Raw genomic sequence first — 23779 nt, 5'->3', positions numbered from 1 at the left:
ATTGATCAAATAACGATAATATACAGCAAACGATCACTGCACGAGCAACAAAAAAAAAAACCCGTACACAAAGTAATCAAAGAAAAAAGCATTTTTACAGCCCCAAACTCGTAAAACTCGAAACCCCTATATACCGAAAAATGAGCAACAAGACAAGCGGAGGCAGATTCATCGCTCGCTCGCTCGCCTTCATTTGATCGCTTGTTTCAATTACTTCGAACTTATCAGCGAGTCTTTTTCAAAGTTGGATCGAAGAAGAGCGAAGCGAAGCAGTAGCGGCACCAAGGGACACTACGACAAAGTTAAAAAACGACCGAGACGGAAGAAGCAGTCACAGGGGACGCAGAGAGCGAGAGAGTGAGTTGTAAAAGGAGAAAATCGTCTTTCAGAAAGTTCGTGTTTCGCGAGTCGAGCGAAAGAAATCTTCGGCTGTAGGCGCCTGCGTCGACTCTAATAGACTGCGCAGCTTCGAGATCGAATTACTCGTAACCAACGACCTCGGGTAATTATCGGATAAACGTTCTGTTGGTGAAACCCCTTTGGCTTGTGTGTACTTTATTATCAAACATATGATTCAAAAGAAACCTGATTTGAAAAAAGGCTTAATAATCATATTAGAATCGAAGAATTGTTAGTCAGAAGCAACGCGTGAAGAAATTTCGAACGAAAGCTCGTGTAGCCACACCTTTGAGTTTTACAATCAAAAGTGAGAAAGTGGAAAGTTGTGAAATTGCAGTGGTTGCGCAATTCATGTACACGCGACTATTGAATTGAAAGAAAATGAAATGGAAAATCATTCGTACTGTAACAAATAATTTATTTGTTTTCGAGTACTGTATATTATAAAGTTGTTATAAAATTATTCAAACTTTATAAGAGTCGTTAGACTCTCATATTAGATTAGAAGGTGCAGTGAAACCTATGACAAAGTACAGGAACTACCACATGGTAACTTAACGTACGATCGAATCTAGTGAATCCATTTTGTTAACATTGAAAAACATTGTATTTCGGATAAATAAATAAAAATGTATACAATTCCTTTACTTTCATAATGTCAATAAAAGATCAACTTTTTCATCAGTGTAGAAACTTATCGCATATTCGAATTAATTATGGTATCACTTATATCACTTAGCCATAGCATTTATTTAGGAAGGACTGAAAGCATAGAGTTCCACATTTACATGCTAATCAGCCTTCTTCTTCGGTGAGTGAATTATCGATTAAGAATTTACGCTTGCTTGGAAGGTGCACTGATATTCTGAGCAGGACTTATTTTTATAGGTGCCACAGTTGTAGATGTTGAACTCGGAGTAGGAATAATATCCGGATGCGATGTCGATGGCACGTGGAAAAAGTACAGCATAAAACCTGCCGCGAGCACCAAGTGCATTCCCAATATAACAGCGAGGTATATAGGTTTTTGTTTTCCTGAAATTAAATTGGAAACGTTACTCGATATTATTACCAGTTTAAAGTGGGTCATAGGTAAGTTATATTGTAAGAGATATATTTTCAATTACCTGGAATAATTGGTAGCAGAGACCTTATTAAAACACCACCAGATAAAACAGTTGCAACTAATACCAGTGACCATTGCAAGAGACCTATTTGTATTGTCCACAAGAACGCTACAGGAATATAAATCGTGAGAGAATAGCCATACAGGCAGAGAAGTTCCAGCAGGCCAATGTCTGCATCATTCTACAAAATTGAATATTAATTTAATAGTAAGAAAGGTACAGCCTATCAAGGTATGCAATATTTTCAATAGTATATTATATGTACCTGAATTAATTCATCATTTGCAGTCGGTTCTTGAGACTTGGACCATTTTAAAGCTCCCCAAAGCACGAGTGGTAACAACCAAGCGTAAAGAAATATACAAGTGGCAGCATACGACACAATGTGGAAATCATACTTCCAATGATAATTTCCACTACTCGCTGTCTGGAAGTAATTAGCGAGATTTCCGCTGATTGCGATCGCAAATATTAATGTAACGCAAACCCAAAATGGGCCATACAAGTCTGGGTTTGGCCTTATGTACGATATCAAGTAATTATCCATTCCATGAGGTATCATCGATCTCTTCAACCTTTCTACCACATCATTTGTGCTTACGTTGAAAAACTTTTGGTAATACTCCACAGTCCAAAAACTCTTTGGGGCTTTTTCTGAAATTGAATACTTCATGAGATCACGGTTCGACTATACCGAATCAAAAATAAAAACAATGACAATCCTAACCTCGAATTGAGACGGTAAGAAATAACGTGAAAATCGGGAAAGTTTACGTGAATATTGATCGAACTGTACAAATAATCGAAAAAACGAGTGGTAAGAAACGACTAACCGTCTTTCTGACCAGGAAAACCTTGCAGTGATGGATCATCCTGCATCTGTCCGAAGAGTTGCTGATTTTGTCCGGGAGTTCCTAGATCGACGTGTACCTGTGCCGAACTTGCACTGTTCATGTCAGGAAAGTCTTGGAAAGAAATAAATTGCTGATCTCCAGGATTCATTCTGTTGCCGTCCATCGTGTCCACTGTCCGGTGTGTGTTGATATCGTCTAAGACTATTTTGACATTTTGAAAAGCCACACCAGGATGCGACATCTGCGACGTTCGACCACGTCAGCGCGAAATCATTCGTGGAAATTCCTACCTTACCGACGATGGATAATCGAAGCGTGGGAAATTTAAATTAAAATTATATCAATGTATTGAGGAAGACGAAATGAAAGGCATCAGTGTTTATTAAGAGTTAGAGTATATTTCCAAGCTTTACATCTCAGACTTTCTTCTAATACATATTTTCTTTATATATCTTTCATTTACATGCTCGTATGGACTCTTGACTTTGTTTCGCTCGCCTTGTACGGTTGAAGATCGCAAAATTCGAAGAGGGCGGTTATTACATCGAGATTATTTCGTATTTATCGTTGAAAAAAATGCCATTCGAGCCATTATTGATTTGTACTTGAAAATAGCGTTCGAAACCGGCAAAGTGGAGACATTTGTGTGCGCGTATACGAGAGATTGAGAGGATAGGAATTTTCAACACACGTCACAATACACGAAGTGCCCAAAAAAACTTTCTTCTGTTTTGCACTGCTTCATATACATATATTTATTCATTTATTTCGTATCTTATTCATGTTCCGTTTAATTTATACTTTCCGTAACAGTTTTTTACGTTTATATATAATATAAAAAGACTGAGTTATGTGTCGTGCCGTGTTTTTGTGTGTGACTCCAAAAATGACCAAAGTCCATAGAGTAAAATGTCGCTACTACATGATTTACAATATATTTAATCTACAAAGTCTTACACTCAGTTCTTTTAATGCAAATTGGAAATTCCATAAAGACGTGTGAAAAAAGAGTCTGTTTGTCATGTTCTTTGTTCTTATTTTTCATAATCTTGGCTTTAGTTTTTTGTCGAAAGCTGAACACTTTGAATGTCGTTTTCTTCGGTTCAAAAGGAAACTCGCACATGATCACAGAAAGTAATCTTTCAATTATTTTACATTAAATCTTGCCTCTTATAACGCCTCCTTTTTTTATCACAAACATCGACGCTTTTCGCTCTTCGTTTTCGGTTTGAGGGAAAACTTAGTAATTTTTATGCTGTGATTATTTGTTTCTCGATTGTTGCAATAGCAATAATACAGATATACATTATGAGTTACTTATAGTTTATTAATTATCGGTTAAACTTTTTTTGCACGACTCTACAAAATGTACAGGAGTATTTCATTATATTTTTCTTAAAACGTCTTTGGTTTTCGGCAATACTTTAGCGACTATCTCGAGAGATCGTCGTGAAGATTTTGTTTTTCTTTGTTTGCGTTGGCAGTTTTGCGGATGAAGTCGGATGTGGTATTTTATAAAATTTAGTCAGCATCGTTTTTGTGCTTCGATCGCAGATCTAATTCGAAGAATTGTTTCAGGTTTTTTTGTGTTCGTTCTAAAGGCGCTGTTATTGTTTGTCAATAAATAAAATTCACTGCAAAGAGTGTCCGAATAACTACATACGTTTACAAATCAAATCGCCTTACTCAGCTAAATAACAGGGAAAATATAGTAGCGATAATCTACAGGGTGCATATCGTAAAACTTCTACGCTATTTTCGAAAATCCATACTCGATCGCGTTGTGCAGATAGTTCATTCGTCAAACGCGAGATATGCTTCTCTAACAAATTGTCATTACGAGGATTTCCTATAGACAATCACGATTCTTATAATCATACGATCGCTTACTCTAATACTCGCGGAGATATAATAAAAATAAATGTATATAGATTAGAAAACAAACTCGAAGAGCATCTACAATATGCGTAAGAACTAATAATAAAAGTCGTTATACACATACGATTTTAAAGAATCATCAATAAATCGAATATCGCTGGTAATCATCAAAAGTCGATGGGAAGACTCAAAATTTCACGTACTCGACTCGTGACTTGTAAAAAACGTTTGTTTGTTCAGTTTTTTTTATAAAAAAGTCGGATACACATTGTCGGAAACGTTTGTAAATGCACAATATAACGAGTAGAGGGTTTTTAAATTTACAAAAATCTACTTTCATCGTTTCTCTGCATCGCGCGCAGATAAATATGATTGGCCGCAGACGATTGTATCCTTTATTACCTCGAGAAAGCAATTTCGTTAAAATGATAACTCCATACTCGTGGAATTGACTAGTACGCGTTTACGTATAAACTGAATTTTCAATCCGAAAGATCGTCCCAATCACGACAAATCAATTTCGTTTCACTTCCCCGTCGATTCGACGGTAACAAAGGTCTGCAACGTCCATACCGATTTTTATTTTGTTTTCACGAAGACAATCAAATGTATAAGTGTAATGATAACAATTATAGTATACGAGGTGTCTCGAGGTCGTCACACTTTTGTTCATAGAATACGTGCTAGAGGGATAATAATGATGATAATAATAATAAACGTCGGCCCCAATTCCTCGGTCGATAATAAAGTCTTTTGCAATAGTGTCTCCTCTCACTGTCGCCACTGCATCTTGATCCCGAAATCGTCAATTGGCAGTTACAGCTTATCTCGAAGAGAGATGCCTCTTCAACTTCCTTTGTTCACACAGACCACAATGCCCGGGAGACGCTTGCGATCGAATTCGATCCGACCGCTTCAGCTTCGAATGCAGCAGCCGCGCTGCTTTGGTAATCATGCGGCCAACAGGTTCTTTATGTTCTTCGGGGTGTTCTCCTCGTTCAGGTGCTTCGTGGTGTAGCGCAACGCGTTGAGCAGACCCTCGCTCTTGCAGGGCGGCTGATCCTTCAGGAGCTTCACGCAGCCTTTCACCTGTTGAGTTTGTTTGACGATTAAATTTCACCGAATACATTTCGAGCTACAGCTAATGTGTGTGTGTTCTTCGGGAGAACGTGGGAAGCCTGTCATGCGTTGCTGAATACTTCGCGAAAGTAGCTCCACTCGACTGCGGACGATTGAGCTTGTCGAACTTGTAAAAAGTCTTTGGAACTATCGGCCAACTTGACAGGAGTTCGCGAGGCGGAAATGATGATTTTGATAAAGGGAGCGTGCGTAAAAAGTAGAATAAGTGACTTGATCAAATTTTGATAAAACGATGAACTTACGTCGACGTTCGAGCCCTTCACGAAGGCTCCCTGCGGATGCACATGGTCGTACAAAATGACCAGGCCGACCATCACCCTCAGAACGAACAGTTGCGTCTCCTCGCGTTGGAACTGCGCCAGCAGATTCCTGCGTTGGGCAAGAAATATCTCTTGAAAAGCTCCGCGTCTGCGTGTAAACGCAAGCGTTATAGAAACAAAACGAAAAAAAAAACTTACGGATTTTCCAGCATCCTCAGGCAAACTTTCGCCATCGTGCCCAAAGTTTCCGTGATGTTTTCCCTCGGTATGTCCTCGTTCTGTAAGATAGAAAAGTACGTATACACATCGAGTGAAACTTCTAATTGCTAAGTGCTGTTCCTCTTTCGATCTCGAGCATCGGACAAGAGTGCTGCGCTCGGTTTAATAAAGAAAAAGCCTCCCATAAAACGCGTCGTTTATCCAATATAAGCCTCTCCTCCCGTATCCCATAAATCCGTCGAGAGTGAACGAGCGGACGCTTCAAAAGAAAAAAATGCGAAGAAAAACTCACATCCATGAGGAAAGTGATGGTGGCGTTGCTGAGGACGCGGAGCATCGGAGTCGCGTGGGCGTAGAAGAGAGACATACGATTGGCGAGTTCGTTGCCGACGATGAGGTCACGCTCGGCGGCGTTGTCCTGCCGAGCCAGCGAGGCTCGGGTCAAGGTGCGTCTGTAGTAGCTGAAGTCGTTCTGGATGGCCGGAGTCTTCATCTTGAACTCGTCGAACTTGAGAACGAACTCCAGGATCTCGGCGAGCTGCTTGACCAGGGCCTGCTGGGTCTCCAGGTGCTGCGTCGGGGACAGGTTGCCCGAGCACAGCTGGTCCAGGATCTTCGGTACCACTCGATCTGAGAATGATTCATTGGGTAAGGCTAGTTTCTACGACGCAAGAGATAATCAGCTCGTCAAAAGCTCGTAAATTAAAGCTCGACAAAATAAGCGCGCGAAATTCCTCGCTCAATGAGATATCTCGTCGATCGTCTTAGAATTAGCCGGTAACAAGCCGTACTCACCGAGTTCCAGGGAAAACTCGTAAAAGCGCTTGAGCTTGACGACGAGAGGAGCGACGGTGAGATAAGCCTTGCGCTGACACTCTTCCGTCGGCGCGGAGATGGCCTCGCGTATCTCCTTACCGGCTCCCTTGTAGCACTGTATCTCCTGCAATATGGACTCGCTGTTCTTCAGGACCCGCTGCACCGCCTCGAAGGTCTCGCGCTCGATGTCCGACGGCTGCGCATCTGAATTATTTTCGCATTCGGTATAGCCGAGCTGTTATTCGCTATTTTAACGAGAGAACTTTCGAGGGAAGGGGGTGGATTTATCGGGAAAAGTTCTTCGCTCTTTCTATTATTGGGACTTTTAATGGATGGGCGTGTATAAAGAGGTCGATGAACTCACTTTCGAAGTCGAGGAAGACATCGTACTTCTGGGGAGTACAACAAGTCGACTCGTCTCGAGCCAAGAGGCTCAGGAGCTTTCCCATCTTTGAATCACAGTTAGTGCCGCCGACACCTGAGGCTGTCAAAATTCATTGATCATCTGGAACAAACACAATAAGACATGCGATGAATTTAATCCCACTATACAATTCAATCGATCCGCAATCAAAGTTCTCATCAACTATGCATCAAACGCATTCCCAGACAAGAATCAATTCGCGCAAGCTCCGCGCGCTGCGCCCGGTTACACGACTACAAAGTTCAATTTCCTATCGAGCACACCTCGCCCATCCACTCACGAGAAATCCAATTAGTGCACCTCTGTCGAATCCGTCTGGGGCGAAAAAAATCGAAGCTCGACGCAGGCAATTTTCGCGACCGATCGGACAAGCCAATATTCGCCGAGAGCTTGCGGCCGAGAATGTATAATCCATCCTCGCTTGGAATCCAAAGACTCCTGGGCCTATACGCGGTATACACACATGGAGAAGCTCTCAAGCCCTCCTTAGCGCGTGCCACGCGATAGTCGAGTACAAATATACTCGGCGTTGCCGTCCTGGGGGATTTATGCACTCGCAAGCTCCGCACACTTGCACGTCTCTTCTACGAATAGCTAAACTAATAAGCCGCTATTTTTGGGATTGGATTTTTTGCTCTGAATTCCGCACGAGTGGAATTCATATGGCTATTTTCGTACCGCAGGACAGGATCGATTCTATCGAACAAAGCTCTATGTAAAGAGTCACCTAGCTGAGAGCTTTCGCAGCGTCCGCTCGTCAGCTGTCGCGGACAATTCAAAGCGAATTTGTCTCTCGTACACGACAAACGCGGAAATTTCTTATCTCGCGCGCGCGAGTGTACAAACAACTCGACCTCGACGAGGCGCACGGAAAAAAGCTCTCCCTGCAATTAAAAGCTCGCTCGGCGAGCGAGAGAGAAGCGCCTACATTCATAGACGGGAAAAAAGCGGTAGGGATGAGGTAGACACGAGATGAATGGATTTCCCGACGACTGCCTCCAGACGGCTGACAATTAAAGTTATAATCGGAGCTTGCGGGAGAGTGATATTATTATTTGTCACTCGCGAAAAGCTCTCTTGCGTAGATCGATTCGAAAGGGAGAAAAAAGAGTATACCGTTAATAGGAGGCAGTAGACATCAAAGGCGAGTTAAGAGCCGAGACCTTTTTGCCGACGACTGTATAATTTGCGCGCGAACGTATGCCGCTACTCCATACTCGGTGCACTGTGTCTACTGCAGAAGTCGATATATGCGCGGAGTTGTTGTTCACGCGCGCGTCGGGCGAAGCTAATTGTCTTCTTGTTTCGCTTGATAAATTGCCTCCGGCTTTGGAATCGAAAGCTTTAGCGAAAGGTTATCCGCGGTTTTGAAAATAGGTCGGCAGATATGCGTTCGATATGATGGTGTCCCGGGAGCCAACCCAAAATCCAGAAGTACGGTCTCATCGAAACTCAGCCATCCAATATACCCTCGAAAAAAAAAAGTCGCGCACAATAGCGAAACTGCACTCGAGGCAACAGCGCTGACTCCAAATCCGCGGGAAAAAGGCAATATAAAGAGGCGGGCTGGCGAAAAAAAAATCGTCGACACAATGCCGATACGAGAGCGTAACGGAGACGAGAAGGAAATGACGATATCCGCGGAAGCTGGAAATTCGCCTCATCCGCATATGTATATCCATTGTGTGAGCTTTAAACTCCGTGTTATACACCTGACCAACGCGTACAAGACGCCAAGGGTCAAAGGGTTCGCAGACGTCGAGGCAGCGAAGCCTATACATACGAGAAAGCTCGAGGAAGAAAAAGAAACGAGGGAGAGTTTCGTAAACAGACAAAGGGGTGCGAGCGCGAGGTGTCAGCGACCTTTCATTCACCTGCCCACTCGAGTGTGCAGACGCACTGCCGCGAGAACTCCAGCGTGCAGAGTTATCGCACACAGCGAAGAAGCTTATCTCGAGACACAACGTCGTATACGTGTATATGAATGACTCGAACGTTGATACATACGCATACACACAATACCTCGGCGTCTCGGTTGCTGCACGGCTCCATGAAGGCACTGCGATATAGTTAACGATAAGCGTGAACGAACTTGGGCTATTCTTCGACGCTGCACAGAAGCTCAACGGACTCGGAGGAACTTTTTTCCCGCGGACGAGCGGAGCCAGGACTCGCGGCCATGACTGCGCGACGACGACGACGACGACGACTCGCACATGCGATCTATCTCTCCTTATTTGGTAAAAGCGTGCGCGGCTGGCCGCCCGTGGGGGCTTCATCCCCTCTCGCGGGGAAAATCAATGCGCGCAGCGGCGTCTGCGTCTCCAAGCCCCCGCTTGATATGGAGTTTGCGCGCCAGAGCGACGGAGATGCCGATGTGAAGCGCGGGAGTTTTCGAATCGATTATGCTTTATATTTTTCGCCTATATGGAACGCAAAATGTATATAAGCTTCTCGGAAAATGTCGTAATCCGGGTTTCCTCGAAAATCAGAAATAATCTGCGAGCCCTCCGGCGAAAATTCCTTCTCTCCGACTGCAGTGTGTCTCGGTGCAGCGATATTCAAGAGGCGGCTATTTCGACGCGCGACGGCTGTATGACGAAAAAGAGCACGGATTCCTACGCCAGGAAGTGATTTACGCGCTTGCCGATCCTCCAGAACGCCGGGGATGTCTTGGGCTCGGAATTGTTTTTCCTAGAGACGCGAGACCGGGCAGGTTTCCAAATTGTCGCTTGATATTTTATAGGTATAGTCGGAGTTCGTTGGTCCTTCGAAGCGACGAGGTTTTGCACTGCCGCTTGGGGAACGAGACAGTCTCTCGGCGCATCGGACGGTGTTGAGTGTCCGTGAGTCATCGGGAGAGACACTCGACGTTCTCCAAAATGAGCGAACTCGATGACGCGACGGCATGAACGCGTATACCTGCGCTGTGTACTCTATTTTCGGACGCGATAACGTGTTTGCAAATGCGCGGAATAGCTCTCACCTCGAACTGAATAATGCAGAGAGCGAGTTCGTTGACATTGCAAAAAGTCGACGAAAGGAAAATTATCATCGTGTATCACATACGCGTAGAGACTCATAAATCAGCATTAAAAATGCAAGTTCATCTCGCGCGAAGGTCGGTCGAGAGCGCGCGCAGAGTCAATTGGTAATTTCGAGCGACACACTATACCGACAATTGCATAATTCAATTCCGACGCGATGATTTTTTTCCTTCTCCATTAGTATATAGCTGGGAATCCGATCGAGCGCGATTTCGAACACGTGTCCGGATGTGGGAGAACGGATGTCGTGGCTTTTTAGCCTCTCGTGTGTCTATAGAAATGAGGCTTTACGAAAAGAGAATGTATTATACTCGCGTGTGCTCAAAAGGTATAATATATGTATGATTCGACGGAAACCCGTGGCATCGGGGAAAAATATGCGGCGTATTTACGAAGCAGTATGCAGCATCGGTGCAATAATCGAGAGGGTTACAGCAGCAGCGGCAGATGAGCCAGGCCTAGTATAGCTCAATTGATTTGCTGATGGAGTCGACGGTTAAAAAGACTTTAATAGCCGTCCATTATATTCTCGCCCACAGTTTCCGACGATTATCCAATCGACGTACTTTCTATTTCGCTCTCTCCCTCCCTTCTCTCTCCGCATCATTCTCTTTTTATTATTTTCGTTTAATGCACGCGTTGCGTCGAACGTATAATAAAAAACCAAGATCGCTGCAGAAAAAAAAATAATTCGCTATCGATCGAAGCTCTTCTATATATTTTTAACCAGGTGTATTCATAGCCGGAGCTTTGAAATGATTTCGTTTTTTACACCCGAGGTCTCTCTCTCTCTCTCTCTCTCTCTCTCTCTCTCTCTTCTCCTGGGCGAGTATTAGCCTTGAGAGGCTCTTGCGCGCGAGAGGTGACGCCTCTCGGGTTAATTTTTATTTATAACGTACCGCGCTCGCGCGTATCGACCTGGTTCTCTGTACGTATTACATCTATAAATGTGTCTATCACGGCTGGATTGCGGAGCCGAGGCTGCTGGGGTTCGCGCTTTTTACGAGGAGTGAATTGAAAAATTGTGCGTCACTGTGATTCACGCGCGTAAATTCTGTCGTTATGCTAAGCGTTATACTCGTGTATGTGGCGAAAAATTCAGCGTCGAAAAATTTGTCGAATCTGGAGCACCGGGTACATCGAAAAAGCAGTCACGCTCTCTATTCTTCTTCTCGTTCTTCTATGCTCGTGTCTACGCATACCGACAGCTTTTACGAAGAAATCCGCCGCTGGCGTCACACACGTGTGAGCCCTTCAGACTCGATAAAACCGACGAGTCTGAGTGCGGACTAATTGGGATTTGCATGTGCTGTTTGCTCGAGGGTTGCTCGAGGGCTGAGTCGATGATGGAATGGCTCTATCGCGTGTTTACGAGATGGACGCTTGGTTTTTCACTGAGCGCCTGCTGTTCTCGAGCTGAGCTATTTGGCGTCGATCGATTTGTGTGTAGGGTCGTTCACAAAATACCTTCGCAGAAAAAAACACAGCTCTCTAAAATTATCCCACCTCACTAAAACGCTTATCTCACTTACGCCCAGTCGGAAAAAGCGCTCCAAGTAAATACCTCAGCGCGCAATAAAAAGCGCGATAATTACGGCTGCAAGACCCGCAAGTGTAGCTTATATATATATGTATACATGCCTACTCATCCGCTTACCGTTCTCTTTCTCTCTTTCTGTGTACTCTCGCGTCGGAGATCGCGAATTCGAAACACGCGCGCGAGCGAGGAAAGCACGTAATGATAATCGATTAGCAAGGTTAATCGCGCGTCAAAAACTCGACTCTCCATACTGTAGTTTGCTCGAGAGTATAGAGTGTATGAAAGAGGCGATGGACTACTTGGATATCAGAGTCGTCACGTGTGTCGAATGTTGTGATCGCGATGACCTATCGCTGCGTGACGGTATGTCGAAGCTAAAATAATCGTCTTATAGTAAAAAAACTGTTTCCCATTTCTAAGGTCCCAAAAAAAAAAAACTCTTCCACGCATACCTCGCGTTCCGTCTCATTCAACGGTACTTCAGAAGAACACCTCAATCCATCTACCAAACTCGTAAAATTTCACACACGAGCGCATCCTCTCTCTCGAGCGCATAATACACTCGACTGTTTACACAATCGAAGCTCGCGTCGCGAGAAACTGCTGCACAGACAGCATCAGTAGCCTGAATCCACGAAGGCGTGACGACGACGACGCCTCTCGCGCGCAGCGAGTATGTAACGCATAAAAGCCGCGCGTGTGGGCACACATATCCACGACGCTCACGCACGTGCGCAGCTCGACGAGCGAGCGGTATCGTGAGTACGAATACTTACGGCGACGTCGAGCTAAATATGGTGTGTTTTCATCGCTCTCGTACAGGAGAAGCAGCCCTGTCCCGGTTAACGCTTGGCCAAATTAATTAGAGAATTACGTACAGGGGAGCCGATGATGATGATGACGATGCGGTTGTGTCTCACTCGGTCAGTCGAGTGAACGTATGTTCACCTGTGCTTTGGGAGATGGATCTCTCGCGGCTCAGTGATTTTACTTTAGGGAGTAAATTATGCGCTAAGGGGGGAAAGTTTTCGAAATTATGAAAGCTTCTTTAGTCATCGTCGCCTCCTACGTCGACTGTCGCGCTGATGTGGTGGCGGTTACGCGTATACAGTCATCGGATTTATAGAAATACAGGTGTAGAAGCGCGTGTGGCTTACTCTGTGGTTTTAAAATTAACTCTCTCGCTCGTTTATTTATGGGAATCGATTTTTTTTAACGGTGTGTTGCGCATGCGTTATATATTTTAACGGACAATGGGTAGACTGAAAGCCGGGCACTTATGAAAAAAAGTGCATGCGTCATCATAGAAAACATCCGCCGCGGCGTAGTTACTCTTGCGCGATCGGCGGAAGTGACGCGAATTATTATTCCTATTATTCTAATCGAATTTCTGCAAACCACGAGAAAACCCAATAATCACCATCATTATCATCGTCGTCAAAAAAAGCCAAGCCGGTCTAATCTCAGCGACTCGACACTGAGATAGCAGAACAATAAACGGGCCGATTACACGGCTGAGATACATAACGACAAAAGGATGGACTGCCATAATGACAAAGTGTGTACATCATCACGTCCAGAGCATTAGCCGTTCGCGCATCCGGTTCAATTTCGATCCGTTACAGAGACGGACACTGTGTATTATACCGCGCGATCGATACGTTAGCACACGCAACTGTCCCAATTACTCCGTCGCATAATATACGCCTACGATTGTCGCTCGCGGAAACGTATACCTATAATATGCATACACATATAATATGCAGAAGCGCGTACGTCGGCCCAGTTTCCGGCTGCTTTCGTGTGTATATCTAAAGGACTACTGGCCTACTTCGGACTCTCTCTCTCCTGCGGGCTTTCGATCGCCCGAGAGCCGAAATACTTCTATACCTATATAGACTTGTGTATTCAGGGAGAGATGTACGTGCGGGCGTATAATGTATAGAGGGACTTTTTATCCGCTCGACTGATGAAAGATGCCCATTGAATCTTTGGAATACTATTCGCCGAGGTTGTACGTAAATTATATTAATATTAAAAATCCAGTGTCTCGTAACTCGCACATATATTCAGCTATCAACGCTGTGTGATAAAAAAAAGCCACGTACGAGGCACATACTTCTATAAATGGCAAAGAAGAGCGAAAGACCGACAGGCACAGCGTTGACCAAACCGAGGGGGGGGGGGCATCATCAGCTCTCGTCATATCCTGAAGCACGCGGTGCTGCGGAGGAAACACTCTCTCTCTCTCTCTCTCTCCTCTCGAGATAGAGCCTAACGCCGCGTCGTCAATTACGCCAGCTCATCAATACGAGCGTCCGCATGTCACGGGCTGGAATCTCCGAGGAGCGATCGGAATCGGTTATCGGACTATGCTCGGCGGGTAAGGCCGACGGATGTGTGTTGATTCCGGTATTTTTGGAAGCTCGATTCCGTCCTCTGATTAGCATACCAGGATCGAAAACGCTGCCGCTTTGAAGTGTGTGTACGATCAGGACGTCAAGCGACAAGAAGCGAGGACAATAGAGCAAAAAAGTCGTCGTCGCGAGATTTATTAATATCCGCTCGTACACACGTACACGGGGACAGGAAATCGGTTATTCGCCGCAAAGCCGATTAACCGTCGCTGATGTGTACCGCAGCGGAGTGAAAATAAAAAGAGGCCGGACGAAAGAATGCTCGGCCTGTATTCCAAGCGGACGTTGCTCAGATATAAAGTGTTAAAAGTGCCGAGAGCGCCGGGCTTTTAGCTGCGCGATGCTATACTGCTCTGAGTACATAGAGGGATGCATTTTGTTGGAGGCCTATGCGGCATCGGGGTGAGGCTCTTCTTTTACTCTTTTCTTTTGTTATAATACCGAGGGAGAAAGAGAGTATATCGGTAGGGCTCTTTTGTGCTCGGATAGGGGATCGAAGTGTGGATATCAGCGATAATTTAATCAGCGTACGTATCGGATGTGCCGATAATTAAACGGGTATAACTTTTAAATTCGAATGAAACGAACGCAGAGTCCAAAGCTTCGTATACTCCAACGTACTTAACTCTCGCCTATGCGTATACGGCTCGATAATCCCCGTAAATAACCGCAAACGTCGTAAGGATTTTATTACGCTTAGGGGCGAGGAGGGTTGAAGGCTGCGCGAATATAAAGCCGAGAGAGCGGAACGGACGCCGCCACTTCCCCCCTCTTTTTCACGCGCCGCGAGTGTATTATATATTTCTTCGAGTTCTCGCGCGTGTGTGTATAGGTATACGTCACGCTCAGGGAAACATTATACACATGCACGTGTGTGTGCGTGTGCAACGGTGGCTTCTGCGCATCCGCTCGTCTGTACTACCTTGACTTCCATTATTTTTTGTTCTCTCTTTATGCGGCGAGTTTTTTCCTTCAGTCTGTGTGCGGACCTTGCTTTTTCCAGTGATGTAGTTTCGTATTATAAGAGAAAAATTAAAAAATGCAGTATCGGAGCAACTCGATCCCGGTATATTCGCCGATAATCCGTAGTTTCGTAGCGAAGAGCCCCGATAAGACATACTGCAAGAGGCAGAGCCAAGAGAGAGATAAGTTCGCGACAGATAACGCGACGTATTATACAAGCAGCTGTGCTCGTCGTCGTCTTCAGAGTTATATGTACACCGTACACGATATGCGCATGTACCAAAGACGGATTCGCGCTTGAGTGGCAAAATTGGTTATTGAATTTTCCCGAGCCTAATTTGGCGCCCAACCCAGTTGTTCGGATAGACCGACGTAGGGCCGCGTGTGTGCTCTGATTATATACGCGAACTATGGCTGTATTAAATGGCTCTTTTATCGGGGCCCGGATGAATCGCCGGCTTTGTGTTGGAAAATCGCGGGATTAATTGGACGTCATTAAGCTGATGTGTCCCGGGCTTTATGTTAACCGGCGTTTATGGCTGATGCAGGTTTAATTGATAGTTATTGGCAGGTATTGAAGTGATTAGCTCGCGCCCGATTTGTATTGGGAAATATTGATCGGGTACTCTGCATTATTTCTCTGCTTTTTAACGGAATTCGATTGCGCCTTAAATGATTCACGTTTTTTTATTGCTTATTATTCGGTCTTATCTGGACACTAGCAGATAACAAGTCTCGTGATCTCGCCGCGTCAAGCCGCAGATTTTCGTTAACAAATGTCAGTTTAATTACATCAGTATTTATTGAGGTATAGAAAATTACAGTTCTAAACCAACGCGTCTCGACGCTCTGTTGTACACTGCACACAAACAAACAAGAAAACCACACTGAAATCGGGCAACTAGGATAATTAACTCGCGGAGCCAATTAAACTCGAGGCATGGAAATTTCACTTCGCGCAATCAAACCGCGCTCGAAATCGAAGCGCCACACCTTATTGCGCGAAACTCGATTCGAAGCAACTTTCGATCTCGGCGAAGAAAAACAAAACCATTATTTATATAGATCTCAAGCGAATAATCTTCGTGAAAATTACGGGGCGATGCTCGCACGCATCTGTGTTAAATTTCTACGGGTTAAGCAGATTTTCTAATCTTTCTTGATTATTATACAGTCTACTTGCGCCTCGGTTTTATTATCGCGAGACAAGGATAGCTGGAAATAATAAGAGTTGGTTTATATGGAAACTTGCTCTCTGCTTGAGGAGATGCCACGCGTTTATGTATTCGTGTCAAAAGTACGGCTGAAAATTGCTTCGGTTGAGGATTTCCATGCATATTATAGTGCGCACTCGCGTGATGTAAATATCTCGCTAAAGTTAGTCACCTGTTGGAGATTTTCTCTGAACGCGCGCGTCGAGGTAAAAAATGATTCATATAGTTCGATAAAAAAAAATCTCGGTGTATGTACTAAACGGGAAAATTAATTATTTGCCGTATTCGGACAGGGATGTGTCGTTTGTATAAAAACGTCGGAAAAAGCTGATAGTTTTTTTTTTATTTATAAATTGAATGCACACATTGTGCGCTTGATTGCTGTCATAATTTTTTCATTTATACATTAAAATATGATCTTCCATAGAATAGTAATAACCCACGCTGAGACGTAACGTCGATTTCTAAAATATAGTGCTGAATGACAGCTCTATCAAAAGTTGCAAAATTCATGCATAATGAAATGTCAACTCCATTATTAAAATTACGAAATACGTCAGCCAAGCAGCGCACTTACACATCATGTAAAATACATTCCTTTGCCGTCAAAACTCTCGCAAATGATTAATCCACTCCAAAAGCAACGCGCTTATGCATACTAACTGCATTAAAAAGCGCATAATCAATCACTCCTTGATGAAGCTCCACTTTTACTATACGCGACGATTATTCAATATAAAACTGAAATTCCCGGAACAATAATACAGGCAAAAATAATATGACCTGAATACAGCGAAAAGCGAGTGTATATATATATTTACCGGCGACGAAAAGCATAATGTCCACGTCTGCGCGCGTGTGTGTATTATGATTCAGCCGAGCGCGCGCTGATTTCGCAATCGAACGACAATGAGTCTACAGTATTATCCCGCGCGAATCGAAGATCCTTGAGATCCCCTGCAGTTTCACGCACGACTAAATTCACGCCAGCGTGAAATTGCTCCGATTTTGCTCGTTTTCTTTGTTCCCTTATCACCGAGCAAAAATTATAAAAATGAAAATGAAATAAATATAACGTTGCTCGATAGCACGAGACTAGGATTCATAAATGAAAAATCTCTCTCGCCAGAGAGAGAGAGAGAGAGAGAGAAAGACAAGAGCACAGCAACACGCGGAAACAACAGACGCGACGCGTCGCTGCCGTTTCTGGCGAGATAGCCGTTATCGCGGCGCGTTTATACGAGAGAAACGCGCGGACGATAAATAGTGCCAATGCGTTGTTGTATATACTCTATGTACACAGACACACACCTACAGGCTCGTATAAAGGCGTTACGTCTCTCGGGACGAGTTATAAGCACAGTGTACACACACATGCATTAATAATCGCGAGCGAGCAGGTGGATTTTTGCTTGAGCTAATTGTTTCCTTTACCGGGAATTTCTCCCGCGTGGCAGAACTGACCGTTGCTGTGCAAGCCTTCACCGCTACGATTCTTTTTGCCTATATACTTATGTGTTATTGTTTTTGCATTCTCGAGGTGCGCAGGGCGGCATAAATTGAACACTTCGACGATTATGCAGTGCTTTTAATAAGGAGGAATAACGCCGGGCAAAACTGTTCCTCGGATTCAATTAGAGCGAACAAAGCGGCTGTAGTTTGCGGAAAGCGTCGTTGCGTCACGTTTTTTTTTTTTTGTTCTTTCAGTGAGCGTTGTTCTTTCGTATCAATCGAGCGATTATCAGAAAACGGTAGCTACGTCCTTATCGCGACGTTCGATCGACATCGTCGTGTGTGTTTGTACGAAAAATCAGCGCGAGTAAACAAGAGAACAAAGTGTTCGGAGAGATGAATGGGAGAATCGTAGAATACGTATAACGCATCTCTCTCGCGCGAGTTTAATCGAGCTCTCTCTCTCTCTCTCTCTCTCTCTCTCTCTCTCTCTCTCTCTCTCTCTCTCAACTACACACTTCCTGCGCGAGATGCTCGTGTGCGATTATTCCTCGCGATGGTGTGCCTATAGAAGACTGAATCAAAACGTTGTTAAAATCGCTCGATGTAAGTAGCAGTCCTATACTCAACATCGAAAAAAAGAAACAGTCCCACACACAAACACACACGTCAATACAATCTCCCCTCGCACACACGACAAATACCACAGCATAGCGTCATCGCGCAATAAAATTTCAAACGGAACCTACTGCTCTCTTACTTGGATGAGGAAAAAAGCGAACTGCACTAAAAATGTCCCTCCAGTCGGCGATTGTACTCCTCCCTCGTGCAGCAGAAATATTCGACGAGAAAAAAGTCACTGCACTTGCACTGCACTTTTTCCCTGTTATATTCACGCGTGGGAGAGAACGACGCGCGGCAGAACAACACGTCGTCGTGTACCGACACTCGCTAACGTACTGACGCGAGAGCTCGAGAGCTAGCCTACGTTGCGCCAGTCAGCTGATTCCCCCGCTCTGCTGCTGCGTGTTTTCTGTGTTCGGTATTATACGCTGTGCGCGATGCGGAGAGTTCTGCACCGCGTTTGCTACTGAATTGCTCTTGCACCGGAAAAATGCATGATTTGGATGAGGTTGGTTGGTTTGTTTTTTTTTCTGTTGGAGCTATAGCTTCGGATTCGATGGTTTGTTGTTCCGATGGGTACGAGGGGATATTGAAGTTTTTTGAACTTTGTTTTTGTTTAAATAAAAGTACCGAGCGCAAAGAAAGCACTCTTTATACGTGCCCCGCCTATTCTCGTTGGAAAATGTCAAGCTGGGCAAGACGACTCGAAACGAATTCAAAAAGTTCAAGTAAGCGTATCCTTGGATAAACTCGCTCTGGGAGAAACATTATTTAATATGAGCTTGCTTCGTCCTTCGCAGAGCTTCAGAGTCTGAACCGACATAACAGTGTGTGTGTGCGTGTGTGTGTGTGTGTTTCACGAGCTTTCCTCGGAACGCTTTCATAAAGCAACTCGATCTACCCTCCTGTATACATGTGACGCGACAAATCCCATCGGAAAAGAGTCTCGACCTTCGACGACCCCTCCTAACCGTTGTGCCATTAATCCAAAGGGCCGACCTCGAAAGAGAAAAGCGCAATAAAAGTCCCATCAACTCGACGTCGTTTCTGGAAAAATATTTTCCTCTTTCGCAAGCGTGCGCGTGATGATGATGATGTTCTCTCTTTCTCTGTCTCTATATTGCAATGAATGTAACGAGCGTGCATGTGCAGTTGTGGACGTATGGTTGAGTCCATTGTTTGTAATTTGGATGGATGTGTATACGTTGTGGCGTGTACGCGAAGTAGGTCGTTTGCGAGATACGGAAAATTGTGGGTATGTTCTTTTGAATGCTTTTGAAATTATGTACGAGAGTTTAAAACGAGTGTATTTCTGTATATAGATATTTTATTCGTGCGTTTGTTAAATGAAATCCCAACACCCAACATGAATTATTATGAATATATATTAATTAAAATTAATTCCATAATCTTATATGAATGATTCGCTGTCTCTCAGAGATAGTGAGCTATTTATAATTATAATCAATCTGATACAGTACTATTTTATTGACAAAGTGGCGCTTATAGAATTATTATTGAAAAAGAAAAAAAATCATAGAACTTCTTCTCAACTAAAAGTGTCCAAAGACACCTCTTGCTCAAAAACCCCACCCCTAAAAACAAAATCTCTCCGGCAATCTCCACCGACACTATAAACTCAGCCTAACTACACGAAGTCACGGCGCGAACGACATTCAACGCGACAACGTCTTCCTCTATAAAGAGCCGCTCGCTTCTCTCTCTCTCTCTCTCTCTCTCTCTCTCTCTCTCTCTCTCCCTTTCTTTTCTCTCTCTCTCTCTTTCTCTCTCTCTCTCACACACACACACACACACTCGGCCGCGTCGCCTCTCTTCTATGCGAGTAATTGAGCGATGGTGACGACGTCGGGGCAAAGAGCTGTACACTATGGTGTATGAAGTCAGACGTGCCCGCACGAGGGGGCTGCTATATCTATAGCTATACACGCGCTCCGCGAGTACTAGCCTCGGTATACGAGACTTGGTAATTAGCAGGGAGTGAGGTGAACAATGGTAAACGGTCGCAGCGATGAGGAAAATCAGTTTGATGATGGCTGCGCGCTGCTGATTTTAATATCGGGATTGAAGAGACCGTCGATAATCACAGCCAGACAGCTGCTAATTGAAGTTTGCTAATAATAGACTGCTGCAAATACATCCAACTTTTATCATCGATTCATATTATACGAAAATATTCCACCCTATTAAAATTCTAAACAATCTACTACAATCTCGCCCCACTTTCCACCTCGCGCTCTGAATATCAAATCTGTCCCATGAAAAATAACCCTACATTACCTCTACACGTCTTAAAGTTTTAAATGAAATTCCAATGCGTGTCCCTTCGACTGATATCTACTTTACGCACACGTCGCGAGCGAGAGCGGCCCGAGAACCCAAAGATCACAAGCACGCAATCGATCGATCGGCACTACGTGCTACGAATGGATATCGTTTGCGTCAATGCGCCCGTACGCGCTGTATGACTCCTTTGAAAAAATTGCTGCAGTATTATAAGCAGCGGCTCGAATACGGCGCCGAATAAGCCGTGAAACGACGAAAGCGCGAGGCGTGTAAACGCTCATTTCGCGGCGATTAGCTGAATAACGATTTGCCGTGTGTGTAATATGGGACATATCGTTTTGCGGACAGAGGTGTGAAACGCGGAAAACCGGGAGAGTAATTTTATGATAGTTTTACAGTCGCTTGGCTTGTATGCGCGAGGTGCTGTTCAGCCGAGCGTTAAGAGAATTATGTACTGTGAATGTGGAGTGCAGAGGGGTGAGAGAATGTTCAAAAGCGGTTTATCTGTTTTGAGCGTGGAAAATAATGCAAAATTGGGATGTGAGAGGTTAAAACATGACAAATGTTTATAATCGTTGGATTAGTAGGCGATACCGATATTTTATGACAATGTCTGTTTTGACATGTATCTGTGTCGCCTACAATATCTTACACTCAAATGATAACTTTGAACATTTAAATTCTGAATCTGAATCTAAATACCGACTCGGTAAAATAGACCATTTCGACCATCGATGCACCTATACTGTTCGTCGGTAAAACAGATTCCTGCTGTGAATACTACCAACTTTAGGCAGTCACAGCAGTAGTCCTGTTACGCACTCTTGCTCACGCCAGAAGAGGTCAGCACTGTGAGCATTATTACGATGCTGTATAAAATACGTTATTACAATTTGATAATTTTTATAGATTAACAAAATTCCTCAATTGTCTATTTTATTGCGGAATAATGAACTGTGTTCAAAATAAAATAATCACATTTCATTAATAATCGAAATAATCCATTCACAATGAATTTAAATGTTTATAAAAAATGAAGTAATATTTGTATTCCGTGAAAAAATTACAAAGACCCATGTAGGTTTAGTTATCTCGAAGCGTTTACATTTAAAAAGACATTTCTGCAGAAGTAATACTTTTCTACTACGTATTGCGCCTACCACAATAAATTTCCGATTAAAAACGACTGAAAAAGCCGTTTTTCGAGGAATACCCAACTAGCTATTCACATCATTACACAATCCGGGGTTTTGACAGACGGCAATTATTATTTATGATCGGCATTATTATTCAATGAGCCGTTTGCATAGTTTGAATAAACATCGATCGTTAACGAAATACCGGTAGTCTTTTATACGTATCATACTATAAGGTATATTCGGTCTTCGCGCGGGCGCAGATGTTTTCACGCACGTGTCGCACTTGAATCAAGACAAATTGAGCCTCCCATTTTATTTCGGTATACACACACGCGCGCATTCTATATCGCAAAACATCATCGGAACGGCATTCGCGAATTTTTGACACTTTACTGCAGTCAATGAAGATAAAATAAATGTACTACTTACGTGGCCCACGCGCGTCCACGAGACCGACTATGTGCGCGTCTTATCTACGTACGAAATCTCAAATACTGTTGTTTTTACAGCTCGGGCGCACGATTGTCTTATAGATAAAAAAAAACACCTTTTCCTTGACGACTGAATACACACTTCTGCGGAGGCTAATCAGCGAAACGCCATCTAAAAAATTTACTGATGATATAATGCTAATCGCGACTGTGTGTGCAATTGAAACTGTTCAAATACGAGAGTTTGGCGAGCCTCGCGGAGCGATAACGAAATTTCGGTAGATTGAACAAAGTCACACCTGTTCGCCGTTACTAGTCTGGATATAGAATTAGACGATGCAATCTATACTCTTGGTATAGAACAAACGTCGCCAGAATTCGACGACTATTCCGGCAACTATTAGCTGGTATCTCTCTCGGCGATAACCGAAAACTTAATTCCTGACCGCAGAAACTCCCCCGTATCAGTGTAGGCCAGCAGCGAAGCGCAAGTTTCAAAGTCGAGCAGAGATAATCAGTGAGTCGCGGTGTATTTTTGGCAAAGTCGAAAGTTTACGACGATGGCGAAAGTCACGAGTCTAATCTTCGCGTACGTGATACGTGCTTGCGCATATGTGTGAGTACGCATGTCTGTCATTCCCACAAACACGTCCCAGCGAGATCATCGAGCATGAATTATGTCATAACGTCTCGAGAGAGAGAGAGAGAGAGAGAGAGAGAGAGAGAGAGAGAGAGTTGTAGGGGTGCTTCGATGATGATAAAAGTTGGCGCCGCCTTGCTTCTCTGCATTTGTCATATCGGTCGTTGTACCTGCCCAGTGACTAATCGCGCGGTACGTCTAGCCGATTTTCTCGCGCGCGCTGCCTACTTTTGTGTTTTCGTCTTCTCTCTCTCTCTCTCTCTCTCTCTCTCTCTCTCTCTCTCTCTCTCTCTCTCTCTCTCTCTCTCTCTCCGACTTCTTCGAGCTGATTAATTATTTATTGACATGATTGCGGAATTTTTTAGAGGATAGGACGATTCGAGTGGGGGTCATCGCTATTCCAGTTTTCGCGTATGGGTTATGTAATTCTTTGCATATCTTTTTTTCGTACACGAGCTTATAGTGGTTATATTTGATTATTTTTTCGGGGATTGCGGAATTGGCCAGTTTTTTGCAGTGGAGGAAAAGATAGAGGAGAGAGCGATAAGGTATACATTTTATGCGAATTATGCAAATTATCAGTGAAAAAAACTTGATGACACTTTTTGGAAGAAGTATACTTCGGCTTGATCACTGGTTAACTTGATTTATTAGCGCGAGTATAATGACTTGTTGAAGTTAGTGATGGCTCGGTAAAAAATAAATTTACTGTTAAAACCTGATACGCGAATGAAGTTTGTAAAATGTTGTATACGAGTATCCCAAAACATTAATCAATGAAAATAGCCAAGACTAAAACATAATTCAGGAAACCTAAACCATATGCATTTTCAACGGTGAACCAAAAATCTCCTCGGATCATCAGCTCCCCTCACCCGGAACTCCTGCGAT

General features: G+C 43.9%; 2 protein-coding genes across 5 annotated transcripts; both read right to left on the bottom strand.

Moving 5' to 3' along the window:
- Positions 1 to 800: 800 nt before the first annotated feature.
- On the bottom strand, positions 801 to 2653 carry LOC100121008 (protein YIPF1). The gene is made up of 4 exons (XM_001605744.6): positions 2360 to 2653; positions 1792 to 2180; positions 1527 to 1707; positions 801 to 1434 (listed from the first exon to the last, which is right to left on the bottom strand). Exons 1-4 carry the CDS (start codon positions 2619 to 2621, stop codon positions 1235 to 1237), a joined length of 1032 nt encoding a protein of 343 aa, XP_001605794.2. The 5' UTR covers positions 2622 to 2653; the 3' UTR covers positions 801 to 1234.
- Positions 2360 to 18722, bottom strand: LOC100120983 (protein FAM49B). Of its 4 annotated transcripts, none has more exons than XM_008212212.4 (7): positions 18500 to 18722; positions 7058 to 7198; positions 6673 to 6897; positions 6170 to 6507; positions 5857 to 5936; positions 5641 to 5767; positions 2360 to 5347 (listed from the first exon to the last, which is right to left on the bottom strand). In XM_008212212.4, the coding sequence occupies exons 2-7, from the start codon at positions 7140 to 7142 to the stop codon at positions 5210 to 5212; spliced, it is 993 nt and encodes a 330-aa protein (XP_008210434.1). In that variant the 5' UTR covers positions 7143 to 7198; positions 18500 to 18722; the 3' UTR covers positions 2360 to 5209. The 4 variants fall into 4 exon arrangements, with proteins under 4 accessions (XP_008210434.1, XP_001604570.2, XP_016839941.1 ...); XM_001604520.6 differs by having other exon boundaries at positions 18511 to 18722; XM_016984452.3 differs by lacking the exon at positions 18500 to 18722 and adding an exon at positions 9140 to 9351.
- Positions 18723 to 23779: the final 5057 nt, after the last annotated feature.

Source organism: Nasonia vitripennis, chromosome 3 (assembly GCF_009193385.2).
Source record: "Nasonia vitripennis strain AsymCx chromosome 3, Nvit_psr_1.1, whole genome shotgun sequence".
Lineage (NCBI taxonomy): Eukaryota > Metazoa > Arthropoda > Insecta > Hymenoptera > Pteromalidae > Nasonia > Nasonia vitripennis.
This window is presented reverse-complemented; position numbering and strand designations above follow the sequence as displayed.